The 24,852-nt window shown below is 43.3% G+C and overlaps 2 protein-coding genes across 2 annotated transcripts; both read right to left on the reverse strand.

Moving 5' to 3' along the window:
• Nucleotides 1-3,170: 3,170 nt before the first annotated feature.
• On the reverse strand, nucleotides 3,171-6,317 carry CHCHD1 (coiled-coil-helix-coiled-coil-helix domain containing 1). Its single transcript, XM_083865976.1, has 3 exons — nucleotides 6,154-6,317; nucleotides 5,067-5,185; nucleotides 3,171-3,937 (listed from the first exon to the last, which is right to left on the reverse strand). Exons 1-3 carry the CDS (start codon nucleotides 6,293-6,295, stop codon nucleotides 3,827-3,829), a joined length of 372 nt encoding a protein of 123 aa, XP_083722102.1. The 5' UTR covers nucleotides 6,296-6,317; the 3' UTR covers nucleotides 3,171-3,826.
• Nucleotides 6,318-18,173: 11,856 nt separating this feature from the next.
• On the reverse strand, nucleotides 18,174-24,110 carry FUT11 (fucosyltransferase 11). Its single transcript, XM_083866689.1, has 3 exons — nucleotides 23,431-24,110; nucleotides 21,527-22,152; nucleotides 18,174-19,483 (listed from the first exon to the last, which is right to left on the reverse strand). The coding sequence occupies exons 1-3, from the start codon at nucleotides 24,106-24,108 to the stop codon at nucleotides 19,336-19,338; spliced, it is 1,452 nt and encodes a 483-aa protein (XP_083722815.1). The 5' UTR covers nucleotides 24,109-24,110; the 3' UTR covers nucleotides 18,174-19,335.
• Between the last annotated feature and the right edge of the window lie 742 nt (nucleotides 24,111-24,852).

Below are 24,852 nucleotides of genomic sequence, written 5' to 3' on the forward strand. Positions count from 1 at the left end.
TGTTTTCAGCTTGCTGGTCCTTCATATGAATTAGGGTTCAAGGCTACAAGCTTTAAACACTATTAAATCTAAGAAGGCAGTCAGTTCATTTGAAGCTGTTCAGTCTTGGCAGTCCCTTTTTTACACGTTCCTTGTGCTGCTTCTCAGCTCAGTCTAATGGGCATTTTCTCTACTTATATTCTGATTTTGGAGCAATGAACTCATGGTATTCTACAGCATGAAACATGAAGGTCACCTTAAGAAATGAGCTCACTTCTGGCCAAGTCTGCCGAGTAGCACTTCCAAAGACACCTTCAGCATAAAAACAAGGAACAGGCTGATAAAAATCTACTGATTTGACAAAAAGCTTCTTTTTTTCCTTCCTTCACTTTTGCTCATTACTCACTTCATGTGACAGTTTTGTGTTGCCTCATCCTCAGTCACTCATCAAAGGCAAGGAAATTTCCCTACATGTTGGATCTTTTACAGGAGTCACTAAGTGGTAGAAAGAAGCTGTTTCTGGAGTGGATTTGGCCAAGAATTACACTCAGTTAATTAGGAGCAAATCTCCTATATCCTCATAGTCAGGGAGGCAGACGATCAGGGCAGCAGGGGATGGAAATAGCTCAGATGCTACATCACACTGTAACTCTCAGGCAGCAGTAGCACAAAGGAGCATAACAAAATAAAAATATGGGACTGTGTTAGAATTTAGAACCTATTACTCCACTGAAAACACAAGGAAAGGATATACTGGAAACAGGAACAGAAATTCTATTAGCATTCAGAGAAATTAGCTCCTTAATAGAGATTGTTGATGCTTATTCAGAACTCCATGACACTGCCTATTCAGGTCTCTGGTGTAGAGGGTTTAACACCTCTAGCAGAAGCCTGCACTGGATTTCTCTCACAGTGCCTTTTTAAGTTGCCTCCCTCTCAAGGCAAAGTTTTCCTAAATAAAGTGATTTAATAGATAAAATAATTTTAAAGGAAACACAGACCAGTACACCAAAAGCAACAGAAGTCCAAGCTTGTATTCACTTTCTGGAAGAATGATGAACTGGGAAGATACAGGGGGTTTTGCAGTTGTCTCCTCTCTGGCAAGTCCTGCTTTGGAACTATTTCCTTCTTACCAAGACTACTCTGTTTTTCTCACACATGTAATGATACTCCTTGAGAGAAATGGATCTCAGATTTTCAAAAGCTTCTCATGACTACTCCCCAAGCAGAGAGGAAGACCTAAAAGGGAAATATACCAATATAACTGCGGTAGTTTTGATCAGAAATGTATCTACAGATAAGGTAAAACATCCTGAACTTTCTTGTATGGGCAAATTTGAAGTAGTTACAAATATCTAAATCTGCTATTTAACAGTAGTCACCTTTTCACCCTGATATATGCATAGTTCCATTACAGTAAGTCTACAATTCTCTACAGAATCTGTCTTGATTTTGCCAGATTTTTCTGTATTGACCCTTCTGAACAAGAAATGCCATCTTCTAAAATGTCCCTGGCTCTCTGGAATTTAGCCTATTTCTCCTGAACTGGCAGGACAACTATTCATCAGGACCAACTGAAATATTAATGCTACCTCCACAGTGAACACCTAAAGGGAACAGTTAATAGCAACCAAACGCAGAGCTAGTGTAACAGTCAAGCTATAAGGTACAGGAATAAGATCAAGGAATTCCAGCAGATCTGCTTAAATCCTGTAAATCCGACTTAGGAGGGTAGAACAGCTAGTCAGCTTTTGTTTAATTCTTTTCTCACCACGCAATCATATACAGGTCTCTGCAGCAATGTTCTTAACCAGCGTGCTCAACACCAGAACAGTTTTCTTTACCTCCCAGCAACAGGATCATGGGGTGGTACAAACCCCAGCTCAGAAAGAACAGTGCTGTTTGCTGTGGGTACAAACACGAACTATTAATTGAATGATCCTCAGTATGAGCATGTCACAGAATGCATTTAAACACCCAATATAAGCTTAATGGTGTGATACAGGAAAACAGCCAGCAAGTGAAATTGCCAAGGACAATCAGTAACTGGAAGGCTTTTGGTTACAACAAAAGATGCAAAAGAATTGCTCAAGTATTTTTAAAGGAAGCACTGTAAAACCTGGGTGCACCTGAAAAGCATTGTTTGCTTCCTCTCAATAAATAAAAGGATTAGAAAACCTTAGCTAAGGTTTCAAGCTAATTTCAAGCTTACAGTTGACATATAAAAGGTTAGACCAAACCCCAAACAACTGAATTTGTGAAGCTCACCATGAAGCAGTATAATGCAAAAATAGATCTTCAGATTAGTGGGAGCTGCAGCTCTGCAAAATTTCAAAAGTAAAAATAGAAAAAGGTATTAAGTGTCTCTGTTACACCCTCTTATATAAGACTGTTCCTCATAGACACTGGAATTTGGTACATTCAGCACAGGTGCTATCTTAAGAGATGTGTAACTACTTCTATTCCAAATCTGAACATGAAGAAAAATCATCATCAATAGAGATGAATCAGTTCCTCACTCTCAATCCTTCAGAAACGAAGGAACAGCAAGTAGCATTCCTTTTCACAATGTCTTCTGGACACAAAATACAAAATATCACAGAACCAAAGTGTTTTCCCAAACTCAGACGTTGATATAGTGTTCTTACTGACCCAAAGTCCTCTGAAAGACCCAATTATGCCATAACAGCAACAGAAGAATAAGCTACCCTGTGGATAATCCCCTAATGAGCCGCTGTAATTAACAGCTAAGCAAACGTTGCTCCAGTAACTTGAAAGCCTTTACCTGTCCAAAATTTTTGTGATCAACAGGTATCAGCCTGGGGCTCCAGAGGACTCAGCTCCAGCAAACTCTATAGCCACCTGTGGGTAATCACACAGTATGTGTCTACCTGTCTCTCCTCTTATTTTACTTTTTCTGCATACCTGAAAGAATTACTGATATAAATGGTTATAACATTAGTTCTCCCAGACACTGCATTTTCCCCAGCAATTAGGTGCTGGTCCCAAGAATTCACCTGTAGTTTTGTGGTGCTGTAGTGGAAACCAACCACACCCCGCCCCCCCCCAACTGAAAATTAATTACATTATTTCAATTATCAGACTGTGATTGATCTTTCTCTCTCCCTTTTAGGTTTTTTTTACCACAGAACAATGAAACATTTTGTTGTAGATTATGAGTTACCCAAGTCAAACACCAGTCTTGCTTTATTACATTACAGACAAAATCATCAAACTTACGTGGAACCATACCTGCAAATCAGAGGGTCTAAAACACAAACTCCCATGTTAAAGTTATATTTGATACTTACCAATGTATTATGTATTAGCAAGGTATTTTGCTAGAGATTTTTTCTAAATTCTACAGCCTTTTTTTTACACCAGTGGAAATTTAAAAAATTTCAAGAGGCACCAGATTGTGTATACACCCTTGTAAGCCTATGAGCCATCAATTATACCATCATTACTATCAATTTGAACTTGGCTCAGTGTTTGAGCCCAAACACTTCTTGATAGCAGCTCCAGAGCTGGGCAAGAAGCTTGCATGTGAAGATGTCATCCACCACCAGGAAACGCATTTGCATGTAAGCCTAGAAGGTTTTATTTAACAGTGAGGACCTGAGTAGGCTAGTTGAACAACACACTGCAGAAATCCTGACACTGCAAGACCCAAGAGTCTCATGAACAAAATCAGCTGATACTCAAGATGAGTGGTTTTTGCTCTGGAATCAAAAGCAGGGTCAAGATCCACACACCACTTGACACCAAAATATCACTCAACTTTCTTCTTTTTTTGACCAAGACCCCAACTTTAATTGTTTGTCCACAGTCCCTTTTGTAAAGTACATTATACATAACGTGTCATCTGAGGAAACCTCTTCAGGAGCTTGTTCACTTTGCTTGAAGGCAAGTTTCCCCTGGATGTCAGGGTGTCCTCATTTTGATTCTTGCGCTCTTTCTGAAAGAGAAAAGAACTCCTGATAATATTTACCGCTCTTCGTTTGAAGAATTGATGCTCATTCCCAGGGACTACTACTAATTGTATGGAGATGTTTCTTCCAGAAAAATGCTATTTCTTTATTCTTGGCTCAATAATCCTAAGCTGATGACCTTTAACTGATGCAATTAATGACTGACATCTTGTAAAGATTCTATCCTTCCACATTCTTAGTTAACGATAATATAAAATTCTGGTAACAACCCAGATTTTTTCTTTGTACTTTCTGTTATTCTTTGATCATTCTTTGTCATCTAGCAAATAAACTGTGGATAATTTTTCACTTATGCTGTCAAACAGCAGCAGTAAATAACTATTTAAATTATGACACTGTTACTGAAAATGGAAACTTGAAACCAGTTTAAGGACAAGTTTAGTACATATACTTACCTTTAGTCTATTTTAAAAATTATTTTATTTCAGTCTTATAATATAGTATTATTATAAGATGTTAATATATACTATATAATCAGAAACATCTAATTTTTAAACAGTATGAAATTTATTCTTCAAAAATGTCTAGCCTTCGAAGTCAGAAACAGATTGGAAAAGACCTCCAAGATCATTGATTCCAACACCTGACCCACGGCCACCTTGCCAACTAGACCGTGGCACCAAGTGACAAGTCCAATCATTTCCTGAACACCACCAGGGATGGTGACTCCACCACCTCCCAGGCCAGCCTGGTCCAGTGCTTCAGAGCTCTTTCAGTGAAAAAGTTCTTCCTGATGTCCATCCTGAACCTCCCCTGGCACAGCTCTAGGCCACATCCTCTTGTCACATCACTAGCTACCTGGGAGAAGGGGCTGACCCCCACCTGGCTACACCTTCCTTACAGGTAGTTGTAAAGAGCAATAATGTCTCCCCTGAGCCTCCTCTCCACACTCCACCACCAAACCACCCCAGCTCCCTCAGCCCCTCCTTGCAGGAGCCTCTAGATCCTTCACCAGCTTCACTGCTCTCAGTTGCTCAAACGGGTCACAACCAAATTGTTCAGAGAACATTATTCTAACTGGCACACAGAAGATGACTGGAGGCTTCCTCCTTTCCTACTGCTAGCCTTTAAGAACATTAAAAAGGCCTTAATTACTTCTGCCTTTGCCACGCAGTCATAGAAGGTCTTGATCTCTTTGGCACAAGGCGCGTCGTTGAAGTCGTTCTGTTTCCAGCAGGCCATCATCACCGACATCTCCGTGATGCACGTCGCCTCTGGAAGGGAAACACAACCAGAAATCTCAGGAGTTTGGGATTTCATACTAACAACCTCCACAGTGCACAGATCTCCAAAGCTTAAGAGGGGTAGAGGCAGAAAATGAGAAAATGCATAACTTAAGATCCCAGCTTTGCTTTGGGCCTGATTTATTAAGAAACTATGGATATTGATCTAATACCAATATCCAACTATGACGGACAAAGACTCTCTAACAGTTTAAAGTTAGAAAGTGTATGTTTATTACGATCACTCCCAAATACACACCACAATTTACAGATGATCACAGGGTCTTTTATGTACAGGAGTATTGAATAAACAAACCACAAATGCACATTCATAACTCTGGTACATCCCATTCCCTGCTTCCTATGGTAATTAGCCCAAAAAGCCATTAAGCATGCGTAGTTTGTTTTTTGAAATGGGTCAGTGGTCTTTTTTATGGGGTAGGGTCCTAAAATGATGAAGTGAGATGGGTCTTCCTCTCTTTGACTTTTTAACCTTTGACAGCTGAATCCTGTTTTTCCCAGGACTGTTTGATTTATGATTGTGTTGTATTCATGGGGTCTATTGATTATTCAGGATGCAAAAGCCTAGTTTGACAATTCCATAATTTATCAGTTCCTTCAATGATTTATCAATTCCTTCAGTCTGGCTTCTGTTATCAAAAGGGAAGTTTTGATAACAGAAAGCGATATTTATTTTAACTAAAATCTTTAATTCTTCTAAATCAGTGCTTCAGGGCCCAGAAGTTGTTGCCAACAGAAAGCAAAACACTGCAGCCACCCAGCACCTGACTGGATTTTTAAGGTAAAGGCAGTGTTACGACACAACGTGCGTGACTCACATACGACACAAAAGAGTCGCGGTGTGAGGACGCGAACCCACGGCCCAGGGCACAAGGCGCGGCCCTTCCCGGGGCACAGCGGGGCCGGGCCCGGCCTTCCCCCGCCACCCCGGGACTCACCCGACAGCTGCTCCCGGCGGTTCGCCACCTTATCGGCCAGAGCCAGCGGCCGCGACGGGCGGAGCGCCGGGGGCCGCTTCTTGTTCCGCCACTGCCCGGACACCCATCGCCTCACCCAGGCCGGGTAGGCGGGCGCCGCCATGGCCGCGCTCGGCGCCTGAGGGAGGGAGGGAAGGCGGGGCCGGGCCATGGAGCCGCCCCGTCCTGCCTCATCCTGCCCGCCTCATCCTGCCCGCCCCGTCCTGCCTCATCCTGCCCGCCCCGCCAAGGAGAGACCACGGGAACCGGGTACCTCCCACAGCTTCCGCAATGGGCGGAACCGCTCCGCCGCTGACACAGAAATCGCCATCAAAAAACTCCTTCTGCTGCCACAGAAATCGCCATCCAAACGCTCCTTCTGCGGCAAAAATAACAAAGGAAGGGGCAAAGCAGCAGAAATCGTGATTGTGTGAAGTAATTGAGATGGAATTAAAGGAATCACAGGAAGGACAAAGCTGGGAAGGCCCACAGTGGGTCACCTGGACCGAGCAGGGTCCCGGAGTGCACAGGAATCCATCCAGACGCTTATGGAGCATCTCCAAGGAGGGAGACTCCACTCCACAGCCTCCCGGGCTGTTCCAGGGCTCGGTCACCTGCACAGTAAAGCTGTTCCTCGTGTTCAGGTGGAATTTCCTGGGCATCAGTTTCTGCCCGCTGCCTCCTGTCCTGCTGTGCAGCACCACAGAGCAGAGCCTGGATCCCTCCATCCTTTTGATCTCTCTCCTCAGACACTACAGACATGGATGAGGTCCCTCTCACTTGTCTCAAGTTCTTCTGCAGCTGTATGGAAATTCTTCTTGCTGCTCATGCTCACATCATTTAGCTCTCAGCCCCTCGTTTCTCTCCATTACATTACAGCTGGATCTCCCCTGCATTGTTCCTACTGTTCCTTCCAAGAAAATACTGAAACTGCTGCTTCCAAAATGTTCTCTCAGCCTCATATTCAGTGGTGGGAAAAAAAAAACTCTTGTTCCCAGAAGTTTCTTCCCTACATCCTCAAAGTCCTCAACTCATCTGGCAGGTTCTGCAGTGCTCATGTCCCCAGCTGGAAAAGGCAGGCAATAATGAAGGCACAGGAACCTTACAAGGGCTGGATACAAACAGGTCTCTTGCACAGCAGGAGGGACAAGGTAGATGCAGAAAACTGAGGAGTCAGACCCCAAACCCTGGGGAAACAAAGCATTCAGGTCCTTGTTGTGGAGCAGTTCCTGAATATGCAATTTTATCACTCTATCAGGAACAGCTGGACCTCTGACCATATACAGAAGATTAATCAAAAATCCTTTTCTTGGATTAAAATATATTCAACCTCCTAGACATAAAACCCAAAGCCCTCCTCTTTGCCGAGTCAAGGAAGTTAACGAGACTTTAGAAATTACTCTTAACTTGAGCTAAACATCACCAGACCTATACCACAATATTCTCAATATGGTTACTAGAATTCACTGCATCTGCTGACAATAAATCCTGGTATATCCAATTATTTTTGTGTTACTCTTAGAATAGTATATACTTAGAGTCCAAATTAAAGAGTATGAGAAGACATAAGTTAACAAGTTAACAAAAGAATTTTTTTTAGCTCTCTCCTCCAAGTAAATTTTCATCTCTTAAGGTCCAAATTCAAATACTTTCTGGAAGTTCTGAAACGTTTTGGTAAGCAGGATGTTTTTCTACTTCTCTTTTTTTTCCCAAAAAGACAGGAAAGAAACTATCATTTGAGCTTCACTAGCAGTAGAGAAGAAAGAAAATAGGCTGACACCTTCAAATGAGGCCAGAGGGCTTGCACTGTGCAACTCTGAACAATGGAGACTCTGAAAATCCAAGACAGGGACATGAAATACATTTCAGCATTCCCATTCATGTGAGGTTCAGCTACACTTGGTTTTGCCTCTTCCAGCTGCCCACCTTCCCCTGCTGCATTTGCCTCCTGCAATGCCCAGCTACAATGGCACAGGAACAGTATCAAGGAAAGAAAAATACCAGGACCTAAAGAAAGCTGAACTGCACTCCCTGTAAATCAGCCTCCCTTCTTCCAAATTACATTAGCTAATGGTGGCAGCACCTTCAAATCCTTTCACCTTCAAAAACTGATCTCTCATTTAAGTAATTCCAAGAAAAATGAGGCAGGGCAGGTGGGGAGGCTGGGAAATAGAAAGGCAAACTACACAAGGAGAATTGTAATAGCTTCCTGTAAGTTACTGCTGTCTGCATTAGAACTAATTTTTGGCATCAGTCCAGTATTGCAGCATCAGCCTAAAGATTCCCAAGCAGACAGAATAAGGTGCAGGATGGTGTCTGCACACACCATGCAGAGATGTCTGAAGTAGGACACAGTTTTATTATTAAACATTATTTTTTAATATTACACATTAATTGTAAGGGAGAATGCAGAACTACAAAAGGGCTGTATTACTCAACAGCCAAATGTCTCTACAGGCCTGTATTTTGTACAGCTGATAGCACCAAGTCACTAATGGATGGGACAGGGGTGCTGACTTTACAGGGACAATCAGAAACCAAATTCCCTCAACAGTGAACCCCAGAGATGTTTCACTGTGAATCCTGAATGTACAACTATAAAAACCATGTTAAACTTTAACTTTCACTAATGAGCACTTAGAAGTTTTTTTTTTTCTTGTATTGACACATTTAAAGCTGAATCCTAGCTTGTGTTTCAGCTGGTCAAAACCAAAATGAACCACAGAGCTTAAACTATTAATATTAGATTTAAAAAGAACATATATCACAACTGAACAAGGGCCACATAGGATGCTACAGTAAATGCTATGCTGTAGAGAGCCTGACTGAAGAATAGCTGCGTTCCAAAGGACATATACTATGCGGCTAGTAAAAGTTTAAAAGGTCAAAGTGTCATTGAGGCAGATCTGGTTTAGTTAACAAAATGCAGAAGCTTCCTGAGGAATGTAGAGCAAGCCATAAAGATAAGGATAACACTAACAGTAGGATTAAGACTTAGCAACGTGTGCGTCATTGGCTGAGAGCCAATAAGGAGCTATACTTTTGCAATATGTATGAGCTAGTTATGAAGTGTATAAAAATGTAAGACAAATTGAAATAAAACGAGATATGCTGACCATGAAAGCATGAGGCATGTCTACCACGGCTCAATAAATCCCTTACAATTGGCGCCCGAATAGCCAATTCCCCTTTCCCTCTTAAAAGAGCTGTGATGGGTTCGGGTCACTACGACGGCGGATTTCGGCGCTGCGCCTTGCTTCATCGGAAGAAGTCGTCAGGCCACTCCGCCCAGAGGGGTACATCGGTGCACTCTGCCGATACGCGCTGCCGAAGCCTGAAGGTTGCAACGGTACCGGTTAAGCATGGACAGGCAAGCGGCGTATGAACTTTTTACTACTTTTCTTAGGAAGCGGGATATTAAGGGTGTAGATTTAGATAAAGATTTGCCAGCGCTCTTGGCGCATGCGCTCTCGTACGGGTTCTTTTCAGACCCTCATAGTGTTCATGAGTTAGCTGAGTGGCGCAGATACGGAGATCGTTTGTGGGATTTAGTGTTAGATGATGATAAGCCAGCAAAAAAGATGAGTAAATTTTGGAAAGTAGTGCAGAATGCGTTACTTATGGTTCAGGCGGAAAAACGAGCGGCGGAAAGCGCTCGGTTAGCGCAGGCGCGAAACCGGGACTACGATCCTTCCGCACCTAATCCCCCTATGTTCGCGTCGGTAGAAATCCCAGAGCGCCCCCCGCCAGCTCCCCCTTTTCCTGCCGCTCCCCCGCCAGCTCCCCCTTTTCCTGATAATCCTGCCGCTTCTCCGTCAGCCCCCCCCTTTTCTTATAATCCTGCCGTTCCCGCGCCGGTCCCACCGTCAGCCTTGTCCGGCTTGCCGCCGGTACTCCCATCTGCCGTTCCGGTTCCGCTCGGACCACCCCCCCCTCCCAGTAATGCCACGGAGCCGTTCCCCGGTGCCCTGTCGGATATCGCGGAGGCTATGGCAAAAAAGAGAAGGGAGGCATGGGCAGCGTTGGCTAAGCAAAGCATTAATGACGGCGACTTAGATCTGGCAGCGGCGGCACAGGAGCAGGTTCCTGCAATGTCGCTGGCGTTCCCTGTCATTTTTCACCAGCGTCAAGGGGCGCCCCCGAGAGCGGACGTGACACAGTTAGATTGGAAACTGCTAGCACAGCTCCGTGCCACTGTAGCTCAGTTTGGGGTCACCAGCGAGCCCGCAAAACAGATGTTAGATTATCTTTTTAACTCCACAGTCTTGTTGCCCGGAGATATTAAAGGCATAGCTCGTTTAATATATACCCCCCACCAGAAAATACTTTTTGAGGCGCGCTGGAAAGAGGAAGCAGCCGCTTCTGTTGCTTTGCCGCGCCCTGCGGGAGATCCTCTTCAAGGAATTACATTAGATGAGCTCATGGGCGATAGTAACCACATTCCTTTAGAACAGCAGGCTGCGTTAGGTCCAGACAAGCTTAGGGAAGCTATGGCAATTGCAAAAAGAGCCATGGATAAAGTTCGGGACCCAGGAGGTCTCCCCATCTATATGGGAATTAAACAAAGTCGTGAGGAACCTCTTGGTGCATTTGTAGATAAGATTATGACTGCCTTATCCAAAGCAGGCGTTGCTGATCACATGCGTGATGCAATCCTGAAACAATGTGTTATTCAGAACGGAAATTCATCCACCCGGTCTCTTATCTCGACTGCACCAGGAGATTGGACGGTTCGTGACTTGTTAGATAAGGCTGCAGCACTCCCGGCTGGCAGTCAAGTTTTTATGATACAGGCATTAGAAAAAATAGGGGAAAAGATAAGTGAAGGTCTGAATAATCAGGCACAAGCTCAGCAACAGGTGTTAGCTGCCCTTGCACCCCTTCAGGCCCCGGCAGTGCAGCGCCGTCCAGCTCCCACAGGAGCTCGAATGAAGTATTTTCGATGTGGACGTACCAGACACATACGTCGTGAGTGCACTGCAACACAAGGCGACAATAGACTGGTATCTTCTTAACACTTCAGAACTTGCGGAAGCCCTGCTTAATGCCCCCTAGCCACATCACCTCAGCACCGCTGGCCCCGAAGCATTTGCAATGGTTAGGACAATGGCAGTGGATTGTTAAACCCCTTCGGGAGGATAAGCCTGTCCCGAATGCGCTTACTGTTTTTACTGATGCTGGACGACGATCACGAAAAGCAGCTGTCACATGGAAAATCAAAGAACAGTGGCATCATCACATTATTCAGGCCACTCCACAAGACAACCTGCAAACCTTGGAATTAGTGGCGGTCATTTGGGCCTTTCAAACTTTTGCACAGCCCGTAAATGTTATCTCAGATTCAATGTATACTGTTGGAGTTGCGTCAAAAATAGAAGATGCGAGCATCAAGGAGGTCAACAACCCACGGCTAGGAAAACTCTTCATGCAGCTACAGAGAACACTACAGAATCGACAGCACCCATACTCCATACTACACATCCGAAGCCATAAACTGGAAGAAGGTTTAGGAGAAGGCAATGCCAGGGCAGATAAACTAGTAGCAATACAACAACCAGCTCCTCTCCCACGCACGACGGCAGCACGAGAAAGTCACAGCATTTTTCATCAGAATGCCAAAAGACTTGCTCGCGAGTTTAAAATTTCACTTAACGAAGCTCGAGCAATAGTAAAAGCATGTCCCACTTGTAGTTTCCACAATGGAGGCCAAGGAATTGGCCTAGGAGTCAACCCCAGAGGTTTGGAGTCTAATCAATTATGGCAGATGGATGTAACTCATTTTGCAGCATTTGGGAAACTGAAGTATATTCATGTTACAATTGATACCTATAGTCATTACATTTGGGCAACCGCACAGGCAGGAGAACAAGCAAAGCACGTTGAAAGACACCTGCATAGCTGTATTGCAGTTATGGGTGTTCCTAAGGAAATCAAAACAGACAATGGGCCTGCCTATGCCAGTCAGAGATTTGCAAAATTAGTTAGTTTTTGGAACATTAAACATGTTAGGGGAATCCCTAATGTCCCTACAGGTCAGGCAGTAGTAGAACGAGCCAATGGCACCCTGAAGCAGTATTTAGAAAAATATACCGATCTACACATTCCAGCAGAAAGATTGCTTAGGGCTTTGTTTGTATTAAATCATCTTTGCCTGTTTGCTGACAGGGATGTGCCCCCTGTCATGATGCATTTTCAGAAGGACCCCGCACCCGTCCCTCCTGTATATGTTACCTATAGAGACCCTAAAACTGGTGTGTGGCAAAGCCCTGCTCAGGTTCTTTACTGGGGAAGAGGTTATGTATGTGTTTCCACCCCTACAGGCTCTCAATGGATTCCTGCTAAATAGACACGTCCTGCAAATCCACAAAAGCAGTCCGGAGGAAAGAAAGCGTCACAAACTTCAGATAACGCTTGCACCATTGCTGCTAACAATACAGAAGCAGTTTGGGATCTCCTTCCACATCGAATCTGAGGAGGACGTGCAGCTCCACGTCATTCCCCTGTTGCATGAACTTAAATAATAGTTCTGAGTCCATCCATGCCAAGATAAAACAATTGCAGCAGCATACAGCACTGTTACGCAGGGATGATACATTTTTTGAACTTAATCTTGGAGACTGGGGACTTACAGGATGGCTTAAGGGTTTGGTTCAATTTATACTTGTAGGAATAGTTATTCTGTTTATGTTATTGTTACTTTTGCCTTGTATTTTGCAATGTTTGCAGCGCATGTTAATGTCAGCATTTACATCAAAAAATGTTGCCTTACTTGCTGTAAAAGAAAACGGGGGAGATGTAGAGAGCCTGACTGAAGAATAGCTGCGTTCCAAAGGACATATACTATGCGGCTAGTAAAAGTTTAAAAGGTCAAAGTGTCATTGAGGCAGATCTGGTTTAGTTAACAAAATGCAGAAGCTTCCTGAGGAATGTAGAGCAAGCCATAAAGATAAGGATAACACTAACAGTAGGATTAAGACTTAGCAACGTGTGCGTCATTGGCTGAGAGCCAATAAGGAGCTATACTTTTGCAATATGTATGAGCTAGTTATGAAGTGTATAAAAATGTAAGACAAATTGAAATAAAACGAGATATGCTGACCATGAAAGCATGAGGCATGTCTACCACGGCTCAATAAATCCCTTACACTATGCCACAATTAAATACAATGCTAACAATGCTGTGATAAAATACATCCTTTAAAATGAGACTGTTATCTTATATACCTCCTTAAGAGATGAGAAAGTCAACCATGCATTCTTCACTTTCTGGTGTAGTTATGTAAAAACCTCCAGATACTGCCTAAAAATCAGTTAGGGAAGAAGCTAAGAAATCAGTTACATTGGGGAAAAAAAGAATAGAGTTGATACCCATGTCTTTTTGACTGCCTGGATCCAGCTTTCAGGTAAATTCCAGTATACTCACACAGATTTATCCTGAGCACACCAGTTCTTCTCATACCATAAATCCCTCACCTACCACACTTTATTCTCATCTGTCTCCCCGACCTCCTTAACCAATTTAATTAGAGATGCCATAAAATTTAAAGCACATCCACTTTAACTTAAATAGTGAAACTAACCAGTTTGCTAAGATTCTAGGTGTTCAGACTAACTCCTGCCTGCAGAGCTGTTGTGTTTGGATGGTCTCATTAGCACAATGGATTCACACACTCACAACTAGACCTGTCACACCCCATCCCAACTCCCACACCAGCCCTTATCCTGTGCTGTCTCAATCAGATCAGCTGCTCTGCATTTTTCCATCAACCTGAGTGGTTCTGAGCTGCCATCCCTAATTCCCAGGGTCTAGGAAATTCAGCCCATTTCCATTCCAAATTACCTGTGCCTCCTTATTTGCTCAGAGATGCCACAAAGATTTATCTGCTCTGATCCATTCCAAGATCCCCAGAACCATCTCTAGCTGAGATACTTGCACATTAAATGGGTCTTTTCTGCAGTAAAAAAAGCATTTAACAGCACACAAATTAAGATGCTAGTGGTGTCAGAGCTCTGGAACAAATCCTGCAGATCCATTCCTCTCCATCCTTCCTAATCCCTCTGCAGGGCCTTGTATATCTCTCACTGCCAGCTCTGAGACAATGAACCATAAAGAGAAGTACAGTTTGTTAAAGCCTGACACAAGCTTTGGCTCAGTTGGTCATATCACTAAAAGGATTTTATCTCTGATTAATTTCAACCTGTCAGTAGAGGTCTCTGGGCAGAAAGAAGGAACCTGCCACCCTGTATATTTCCAATTAATACAACTTCCCAGAAGGTGCCTGGAGATCCATCAATAACCTTAATTAAATACAACCAAGGAGATGACAACTAATGATTAAGGGAGTGGCTCTCTTGGGACTAGGCTGAAGAGTGTGCAAGACGGGACAGTGAGTGAGGCAGATGGCTGCTTGTCTAACACAGCAATGCCTGTTAAAACTCCGATGTTCCTGATGGCTGAGTGTCAATTCAATTTATCCTGTTCCTACTCATTTAGAAGTTGTTCTTCAATGCTACTTAAAACTACCTTCAGTTAAAGTGCAAGAGGGGCATTTCTGCTTATTGTCCAGCAGCTGCTGCACTTTGCAGACCATTTACAGAGAAAGCAGCTCATTCTCCTTTCCCTCTAAACAAATGCATCCACTGTTGCTTGAGTCTCAATTCTACTCACCATTAGAAAGCACCCAGAGATCTTTCAGTTTGAAAATTACTACGGTGACTGAAATAAGAAAAGGAACTCTTTATGAACTCCTTTTGAGTTCTAGAAATCATAATGTTAGGTATCAAATCAATATTCTTCAGTGAGGCTGCATGCTTCCTACAAATTGCAATCCTTGCTAAAGGACAGAAAACACAGACTACTAGTTCAGTAAACAAAATAACCAGCTTCTAACTGAAAAGCAGGCAGCACATGGTGTCACAGTCCTGGCAGAAGAATGAGAACTGTAGCTTATCCAATCAATGCAATGATTTTTAACCTTCACTCAAGCTATTTATCTCTCATCTCTCACCTCTTAGAGGGCATAAATTTATTATTCTAACTTGTCATGTCAATTCTGAGACATGGCATCAATACAATCTACTGGTGTTTCATGTGAGCAGTAATGAGGAGGTATTTATTTTTAGAACATTAATGCCAGTGAATAAAGCTATCCTGACAGCTTTGAAAGCCTCCCTCTAGTCACACAATAAACAGGCACAATGCATGACAAGCACTGAAGCCACTCACCTTCGTCTGTAGGATCCTGCCAAAGCCTTTACACAGGTAATCATCTTCAATATTTGGTATCTTTGATAAATTCCTGATCAGTCTCAGTTTTTATGAATATGGGTACCTGCACTATAAGAACATGATTAAGATAAATGTTGAATCTATCATGTTCAGTCTGAGCACCACGTTGCCTTCCAGTAGTCACAATATGAGTGATGACATTCAGCCACCATCTTGCTGGTTTGGATTTAAAGAAGTGAGAAATCCAGTTAGCAGCCAAGAACAGAAATCAGGAACCTTTTCCCAAAAGAAAAATGCAGTAGTGACCTTCTCCCTTGTCTGCATTCACACACTTGCATTAGCAGAAAGACAACTAGGAGGGTAAATTGAATTCGCTTTGGCTATGACTGGCAGTACACATTGGCACTGCACAGCAACCCTTTCAAATGCATTAAGGAGTAAATTAATTGCAAACTCTTCAAGGGTATGAGACAACCCAGCTTCTCCTGCTGCCTCCTCCAAATAACGGAAGAGAATGAAAGTAAAGCCACAGCAAAATGTTTACTCAACATTTTGTAGTCCTTGCTGTTCAGAGCAGTAGATGCTGTGAAGGTCGGTCAGCAGCCTCAAACACAACTGCAACCACAATTCTTTATCCAGCTGGGCAGGATTCCCACCTCTCCTGTCCCTGCAGAGTTTGCCTGACAGCTACACAAAGTACTCACACCATGCACTGAATAAACAAATATTCCAGCCTTAATTCCTGCACACCATACATAAAAAGTGAAATAAATTTACTATATTAATAGAGGCAACAGACACATGGTTTATAATCCTTGGAAGTATTGTGACATAGAGATGTATGATCTATTACTACAGAAAAAAGCACAGTAGATACAAAAGAAACAAGGCTTCTGTGAGCTTCACAGCTAAGAGTGGTAGCTAATACTCATTACCTTTTGAGAAGCTCACCACCTCTAAGACTGTAAAAAAACAGTTAAACCTAGGAAATCACTAAAAACTCAGAAAAGAAAGCTATCAAATTACTTGTGACTCAACAAACTGGAAGTTGCACTTTGAAAACCAGACAAAATCCATAGAATATCTGTAATAAAGTTACTTTCAGACCTGTACTCTTCTCATATCCATTTTAAGAAGAAAGATGACAATCAGAAATACTCAAGCTTGGCAACAGTCATTAAGCTCAAAGCAAAGCCTTCTGTAGTACAGACAGAGCAAAGCAACAAAGAAACCCTGCAGGACTAACAAAACAACCTTGTTGGCTGTTGATTGTAATATACTGATACAGGAAGTATACAGGGGTGAAGGAATACTGGATTGTGAATTGGCAAATGAACAAATCAGGGCCCCAAGGAAGAAGTTCTTACCTACTTTTCCAGCTACTCTTCAGCTGCACCACCATATCTTCAATGCTACTGTTGGTTGAGAAACATGCTCATGTTGCTGAGCAGGAAGAAAAATGGGGCTTTGGACATCACTAGTCCAGGACTAGGCAGGTGCTGATGCACATTCTTATACTGGTACTTCTTCTTATACTGGTACTTACTCCTCTAGGGACAGTGCATTAAATGTAGCATGTCTCTTTTTGGCAACAGCAGACAAATTATAATAAAGACCTGGAAATTATTATAAATGCTGCGCTTCTGAAAAATCTACTTAAATTACAGGATAAAATAGTAAAAGCAGCATGTGCTAGTACCCAGTTCTTATTTTTTAAGTTTAGTACAAAAAGCAAGATCACAATTTCTCCTCCTGGCTATTCCACCAGACACTTTAATAAGAAGGTGTTTTGAAATGTAACTAATTAAGACAATGCAGTTAAAGAAACGTAAATTATTATTAAAAGAAAGGAATTATTTTCTATACAGAAAAATGAGTTGAAATAACTGAAGGCATTAATTCAAACAATTACTTGAATATCATTAACTTGTTTAGTAGAAGTCAATATTCAGAACTAACACAGCCTTAATTTGTTTTATCTTAATTTACTTATCAAGCAAGTGGCCTCTTCAATCCTAAATACACGTCTGTAATTTTTAATCTGATTTGAGTAATCCAGTTTAACAATTAACTCAGATATATTCTCTTAGGTATTCATGTCTCCTGAATAACTGAAAAAAAGGAACTTAAATGGAAAAATGCATTTTAGCTGAAGAATCACTTGTTACTATTACCAGAGAAGAGAGATAAAAACCCATTCTTCCTCTAAAAACAATTAGGTGAGAACAATGTACAGTGTATCCATTTTCTACATTTATAAAAATCCAGTGACAGTCATGGGTCTGAAGGCTTTGCTGTCAAGGTGCCCTGATTTTAATGTGACAATATTGTTATGTCACCTGAGAGGCAAACACTGAGATGATCGTGACCTATACTGGCATTATACCTGTAATACCATATCTATAATATTATGAAGGGGAATTTGAGGGGAAAGAAAAATATATTAAATGATCCATACAGCACTAAGCAATAGACAGTGATGTAACTGGGGAGAGAAAGAAGAGTCACTGCTGTTCCTAACTTCTACTGACAGACATCAGACTTCCCATAGCAATGCATAAACTGCCTTACAAAATCAAATTACACAACAGACTGTAGACTTTCATTACCAATAATCTGTCTTAAGCACAGATAAATTCTGGTTCTTTAGTCAGTAGTAAACTTCTGAATGTGGAGGGGAAATAGAGAAAGAAAACAGCATTATACCATTAGAGACATCACTGCAGCGTGGCCATATTTGCCTGTGATGCTGAATTAATTAGTTTCCCTTCACTGCAAGATCAATTACTGCAGAAAGGTACCCACTATGGCAGGGAACAGTGGAGTTTATTTGGGAACAGTGGAGTTTATTTATACCTGTAAGCAATACAGGCCATGCAGCAAGGAAGATCTGTCCACATGTTGTCCCGTAGGAACTCTGGTCACAGATCAGGATCACAATGTGTGACTGGTAGAGATACAAAACCATCTCAGTGCACCTGGTTCTGATCACCCATTTCAGCACACAAAGAATTTAAGACCTGTATCCAAACTGCAGAGACCACTGGAAAGGCACCCTTGTTAAAACATATTTGTCTTTGCAGAAAGCTGCACATACTCAAAAAGAAAAAAATCCAAGGCCTCTGAATTGTTAGAGTTAAGGAGATAAAAATAAGTCAAGGTTACAGTTTTCAGATTTGATGGAAACTTAAAAGAACCAAAGCATAAAATCTTATTTTGCTCTACACAATATCAAGTAATATGTTTTCTGGTGTGAAATACTTTGTTGAAAGTTGCAACTTAAATAATTTGTTCTCCCATCCCATTGTACATAGGATCTGCTAAGTCATCAAAAGAGGAAAATTAGTGACCTGCCCATAGTTATTCAGTTACCTTGAAAAGGAGGAGTATTTGAGACATGTTTTTTGGGGAGAAGAGACTTTATTGCAGCAATTTCATAAGGCACAATTGCTCTTCACAGATGTGTCCTTTGTAATTCCTTCACTGGAAAAGCCATTTGTTAATAGCAGCTAAAAGTACATCTTAATGAAGAGAATATGTGATTGATAAAATACTTAAAAAACAACTAATATTCGGAATACTTAAAAAATCCCTGAAGTAACTTAGGGCACTTGAGCAAGCACCTGAAGTCATGTAAGACATAATATAAGTATAGCAAATGCAAAAGGAGAGTAAATTCCTCTTTTGCTCCACATGTTGACACCTGCAAGTCAGGAATGGCTTCACACCACAGAGCTGAAACTCCAATCAAAGCAGTCACTAACATTTCCACAGACAAAATCCAATCATAACAGAAATTTACTCACTTCATGCACCGGAAAAAAATTGTCTCTGTGAGAGGTTTTTTGGTTTTGTTTTTTTTTTCAAGGCAAACATTTGAAGTGAGGTAAGAATTCAGAGTCTCAACTTTCAAACCAAGCTCTTACAAAGATGGGTCAGTGTTGCCTCGTCCTCTTGAGGAAAATCTCATGCATGTAGTCCCAAAATCTCCCCTGGTGAGACTCATTGCGATGAATCATAGCAGTGAGGGCCTCACCCTGATCGAGGCTTTGCCAATAATCCTGCAGCCACATTTCCTTCCAACTGAAACAAAACAGAGATATCATCACAAACAATTAAAAACTGAATTAGTCTGCAGCTGTAATAGCACTGAAACCATATTTTTCTTTCCTTTAAGATGAAAATAGGCCCAGAGATGGTCATAATAAAGCATGTTATTAGTACTGTACTCCAAGTCATTTAAAGAAACTTGCTTTGAAAATTCTCTACAGCAAATATAAGTTCACTGTTACCTTTACAATATCCTAGAAATATCAACATATACTATCACTATCATGTTAACCACAGAGACTAAATTAATAATTGTAGAGAATAAAAACTTCTATTAAAATAAAATCTATCACAGAGTCCTTGTACTATTCTGAGAGTAGGTTTCCCTGGCCATATGCATATAACAGCCTAAAAATCAGGAGGTTTTTTTCAGATAATCCATTTAAACAACTACAAACTCAGGTTACACATGACAGAGACAAAAATCATTATATTCCTTAACACAGATTCTATTCTTTATCTCCAGATTACATGGCCAAGTATGGGCTGTCTCTTCTTCAGTGCACAGTCTCAAACTTTTCATAGTACAGACAGTATCACTGCAAATTTCAGCAACTCTTTTCCAGTTCATGACCACATGGACTATTTCTCTCACTTGTGTTATATCAAGGCATGCCAATTATTTGCCTCTTCTCCATTATTTCTGCTACCCAGAAACAAATCACAAATTTTGGAAAAAAGGATCAAACATGTTACTCTTTATAATACATCCATATGAATTACCCACTGCTTGTTAACTTCTATACAGAACTTTTTGCTTCTTCTCCTCCAAATCACAGAAATAAGAACAGTGGCTCCTGCTTGCCCTCTGTACACCATACACTGAATCCAGTGTGACTGCACTGCCTGAAGCAGATCTCACCCACCACTCCAGAAAGGTGGCAAGAAATGCACAAAACGTCCCAGTCTAACTGTCACCAGAATTATAAATAATTATGTTCCATTTTGCAAATAAAAATGGTTAAAGCTTAAATGCTTATCAGATAGAAACCATTGTATTTCACAGGAGATGCCCACAATCATGCCCTGGAAACTAGGGACACATATCTTTATAAAGTAAATAGCAGTGAATGTAAAAGCTTCCCTGGAACCATTTTCCCAGACACATCTCATGCCTACAAATGGGGAGAATAACAGTGAGACACAGAAACTTCCATGGGATGAAACTGTAGCTTGAATTATGGACCAGGTGTTCAAAACTTCCTGCTGATCACCCCTGTGAGGAATGATGGAAGCACCTGAGCCTGCAAGTGGCACTGGCAGCAACTGTGTGTGTGCCTTCACAGGTACTTCTCTGCTGCCACCTGATGCTCAAACAGAAAACCGATGGAAAAGTAGGAATACTTCTATAGAGTTGGGTGCTGCATACCACAGTACAAAGGAAAAAACATTTTGCTACTGAGACTGATAAAAGGCATTACTATAAAAAACCTCCAGTAAATCAGCCAACCAACAGAAAACAAGGGACAAGAAGCTGCTCAGTCTGTTCTCTGTCCTGCACAGTCCCTCTCCTAAATAAGTGGGATGGCATCCTCAAACACAGTCAGAGTTTTGCTGCACAAAACAGCATTAAGTCTTGCATTCTGGGTGAGCCTAATTTCTGCTCTGAAGCCTACAGGAGTCAACCAGGCCTACAGTGAACATTGGCAACCCATTCTTAACGCAGTATTTTGCAAGGAGGTTCACAGCTGCTTTTGCCTCTGCCAAGTGCTTTGCCATCACTGTACTGAAAAGCATCCCTCCCTCAACCAAAGAGGCTAAGAGAGATAGAGGATAACCCCACTGCCTGAGGTAACAGGGCATTTTAACAGAATATTGTGAGTGTCTCACGCTTCTTTCAACTGCTAAGGCCACTGCTCAAGCCTCTTGTTCAGCCTCAGAGTTACACAGTATTAGCAGGACTCCTACACTACCCACAAGAAGCAATATAGTAAAAAGAGATCCTTAAAGTACAAAGCCTTATCAAAATTACAGCTTATTTGAAGTTTTTTTTTTCCTTCAAAATTGGCACATTACCTGTCTCCTTCAGAGAGGTCTTCAACACTTCCAAACCCAGGGGTTGGCATAGGACACCCCATGTGTTTGAACTGAGCTATATGAGGTCTGGGAGCCGGAATTTTTCCACGAGACTTCTTGTGCTCCTGTTCCTCTTTGACCCGGGTGTTCTCTTTGTCACAGATGAAACACTCGAAGCCGTTCAGGTAATTGGGCAGAGTCATGTCATTCACACCCCACTCCCGCTTTTCCAAGCTCTCCAGCAAGAACTGATTTTTGATTCCACCGACGTTTTTATACTCTAGATACTTCAAATATTCCTCTCCATTCTTGTCCAGGAAATCAAGATACTTTGCCAGCTCTTGGGGGCTGTCAAAATCATCTATTAGAATGATGGAGAGGTTGTTTGGCATCCAGTCCCGCACGGCCGGGGAGCCGCGGTACACCGGGACAGCGCCCAGGTGCATGGGGCGCCACAGCTTCTCTGTCATGTAGTCGTCACAAATGGCATTCTCCAAGGCCAGATGGAACTTGTACCTGGCAATAAAAGTCATAAATTCAGCATCTTCTGTAGTGGCTGTGGAGGTGTCTCTCAGTCTCTCGCTGGGGAGCTCACGGTTATGCAGGCATTTCCCATAGGAGTCGACCTAAAACGACAAGCGGCATCTTTACAAAGTGATTCGTTCCCCTGGAACTTATTTTCAGACCTTGTAGTTCTTGCAAAATTCCTAACTTGGACCAGTTCTTAGCTACATTCATTTAGCTTCATTTTCACTCCAAGTTCTTTCCTTTGAGACTATTCCTAGAGCCCCAGTTCTATGAGCTTTAGAGAAAAACAAGTGCTGAGTTCCAAAAGCAACATTAGCCACACTACAGACTGAGGGGCGAGGGGAGCGCACAGATGCCACCCAAAAATGTATTTATTACCAGGTAAATCAGAAACTGACAAGTGAGGAACAGCATTCGACTCTATGACAGTTTAAACATTCTCTTCCCAATCAAGAGGCCCAGAGCTTTTCCAAACAGTTATTACACAGACTTCCAGCCAGTCTCAGCAAGCTGACAAAACTTTTCCATTCACTGGACTGAGAAAAATGGATGCAGGGAGCTAAAAGAATACTGTCTAAAAATACAAGACAACATGCTTGAGCTGGAACCTGCACCATACTTTGAGAAAACAGTAATTTTTAAAAAATTATTTTGCCTTTGCTTCACTATTCATGATGACCTTACACAATAACTGAATCATGACCAAGAGAAACAACGGAAACCACCAGAAAAACAAGTCTCTGGCAAAGGCTAAAAAGAGGAATTTTTTTTAAATCAATCTCATATCCTTCACACTTTTTAAGAGGAAAAAAATGCAGCATGCTTTTTTTTTTTGCTTGGAGAAACGACATTATTCTACTTTATGATGCTATCCAACATCAGCTGTACCACAGCAGTACAAGCCACTTTAGAAACAACCTGATCCTACCACAACACAGGTAAGGAGCAGATTCTCACATCAGAGCATCCTGCCTTTTAACTTCATTCCTGTATTTTCCAGCGGGAGCGAGGCTTGTAAAGGGACAGCCCTTCTGTGCGCTAACTTCAAACTCCAGAGATTTCAGCAGCTTCTAGCACTTGGTCCACAAGACTGAGCTTAGTGACTGATCCCGAGAGCGGCCACCTCCACATCTGACATCTCTACCAGCCTACCTACTGACACGCGGTGTGATCTAGATCGCCCTTTGGGAAGGAATACAACTAGGTTTTTTTCTGTCCAGCTTGCAGTCAGCATGCATCGCGTTACGATTCGCGTCTCGGCTAAAAACAAGGACAAACAAACCCCATTAAAACAAGGAGGGGGGACAGCCAGGGGCATCCCCAGCTCGGACAGCAGCAGCACCACGCCAGGGCTTTCCCCAGCGCTCAGCACCCACCTGGATGTACTTCATGAGCTCCCGCACGTAGCGGTCCCGGTCGGAGGGCACGTCGCAGTGGGACTGCAGGTAGAGCACGGGCCCGTAGCCGCGCCGCCGCCAGGCCTCCTTCTGCGCCAGGGGCACGGCCGGGGCCCGCAGGTACGCGGGGCCGGGCAGCCACTGCAGCGTCAGCGGGTAGTCCGACTCCCGGCGGAAGGTGGCCGTGTAGTTGAAGAGCCGGATGCCGGGCGGGTGCGAGAGCACGTAGTTGTTCATGGGGGACTCCTCGTGGAAGAGCGCCCAGCTCTGGTGCGGCAGGCGGGGCAGCGGCGCCTCGTAGGCCCTGAAGTCGGTGCCGTAGAAGATGAGCGCCCTGGTGCGGCGGTGCCGGGCCACCCGCCGGCTGCGGGTCACCAGGCAGGAGCCGCGGGGGCAGTCGATGCGCTCCGTGTCGCCGGGGAAGTGCGGGAAGAGGCTCCCGCTCCACCACAGCAGGATGGGCAGCGCCTTGTTGCTGCGCGTGTCGTTGTTGCCGGGCCCGCGGTAGGAGGAGGCGGCCACGAAGGCCGCGCCCGGCGGGACGGGATCCTGCGGCCACCCTTCGCTCCCGCACGGCTCCGCCGGGCCCTCCGCGGCCACAGCGGCCCCCAGGCTCCAGGCCAGCGCCAGCGGCGCCCACAGCCCCGCGGGCCCCATGCCCGGGCCGTGCCCCAGGAAGCGGCGCCGGGCCCGCCCCGGTGGTGCCGTCACGGGGCAGGGCCGGGCCGGGAGCGGGGCCGCCTTCCCGCCTCTCTCACCTCGGACCGGCAATGCACCCTTAAAGCGGCTCCCAGGGACAGAGACAAGGAGCCTGCTCTGGCGGGGTGACATTGGCAGCTCTCCCAGCCCCGCTGCACAACGGGGGAAGCTGCTGTCAAACCTCCCCGCCTGTACCGCTCCCGCCTCCGGCTGTGCCCACACCGGACAGCGATAAAGCCGAGCTGGCCCCCGGAGGGACAGAATGACAGGATGCGCCACTGATGGCAGCTGCAGAGAAAGGGCTCCTGCACCAAACGAACGGGCAGCTGTTACAGGAAAGCGCCCAGCTCAGCTCCTGCTGGAGACCATAAAGGGAGGAACAGAAAACACCTTTTACTAACAGAAATCTTCTGGTGGTGTTTTTTTTTGTTGTTTGTTTGTTTGTTTTTTTTTTTTTTAAATATCTACAGGTAGTTTTAAAGCTACCTTGAAAGCTGCTTTTCTATACCAACCTTGAGTAATTCCTACATTATTAAAATATTTCTGTAAATGAGAAAGTGGTTTGGGCTGCACTGTGTAAATCCAACAGAGGTATTCTAGAACTACCACTCAGTTACACAATTGCTAAAAGCTTCACAGTAACTTAAGAGATAATACAATTTTTATGAGTTATCAATTATAATACAGGACATTAGTTAGTAT

This window comes from Zosterops lateralis (assembly GCF_965231275.1).
Source record: "Zosterops lateralis genome assembly, chromosome: 8".
In the NCBI taxonomy this organism is placed as follows: domain Eukaryota; kingdom Metazoa; phylum Chordata; class Aves; order Passeriformes; family Zosteropidae; genus Zosterops; species Zosterops lateralis.

What these genes read in the sequence shown, in the direction of transcription:
- FUT11 (XM_083866689.1), bottom strand. Translation starts at nt 24,108, where the DNA reads ATGGGGCCCGCGGGGCTGTGGGCGCCGCTGGCGCTGGCCTGGAGCCTG. An exon ending in AGCTCATGAAGTACATCCAG is followed by an intron (nt 22,153 to 23,430) that starts GTGGGTGCTGAG and finishes TTGTCGTTTTAG; the next exon opens with GTCGACTCCTATGGGAAATG. An exon ending in GACCTCTCTGAAGGAGACAG is followed by an intron (nt 19,484 to 21,526) that starts GTAATGTGCCAA and finishes GTTTTGTTTCAG; the next exon opens with TTGGAAGGAAATGTGGCTGC.
- CHCHD1 (XM_083865976.1), bottom strand. Translation starts at nt 6,295, where the DNA reads ATGGCGGCGCCCGCCTACCCGGCCTGGGTGAGGCGATGGGTGTCCGGG. An exon ending in CCGCCGGGAGCAGCTGTCGG is followed by an intron (nt 5,186 to 6,153) that starts GTGAGTCCCGGG and finishes TTTCCCTTCCAG; the next exon opens with AGGCGACGTGCATCACGGAG. An exon ending in ACTGCGTGGCAAAGGCAGAA is followed by an intron (nt 3,938 to 5,066) that starts GTAATTAAGGCC and finishes TTTCTCTTTCAG; the next exon opens with AAAGAGCGCAAGAATCAAAA.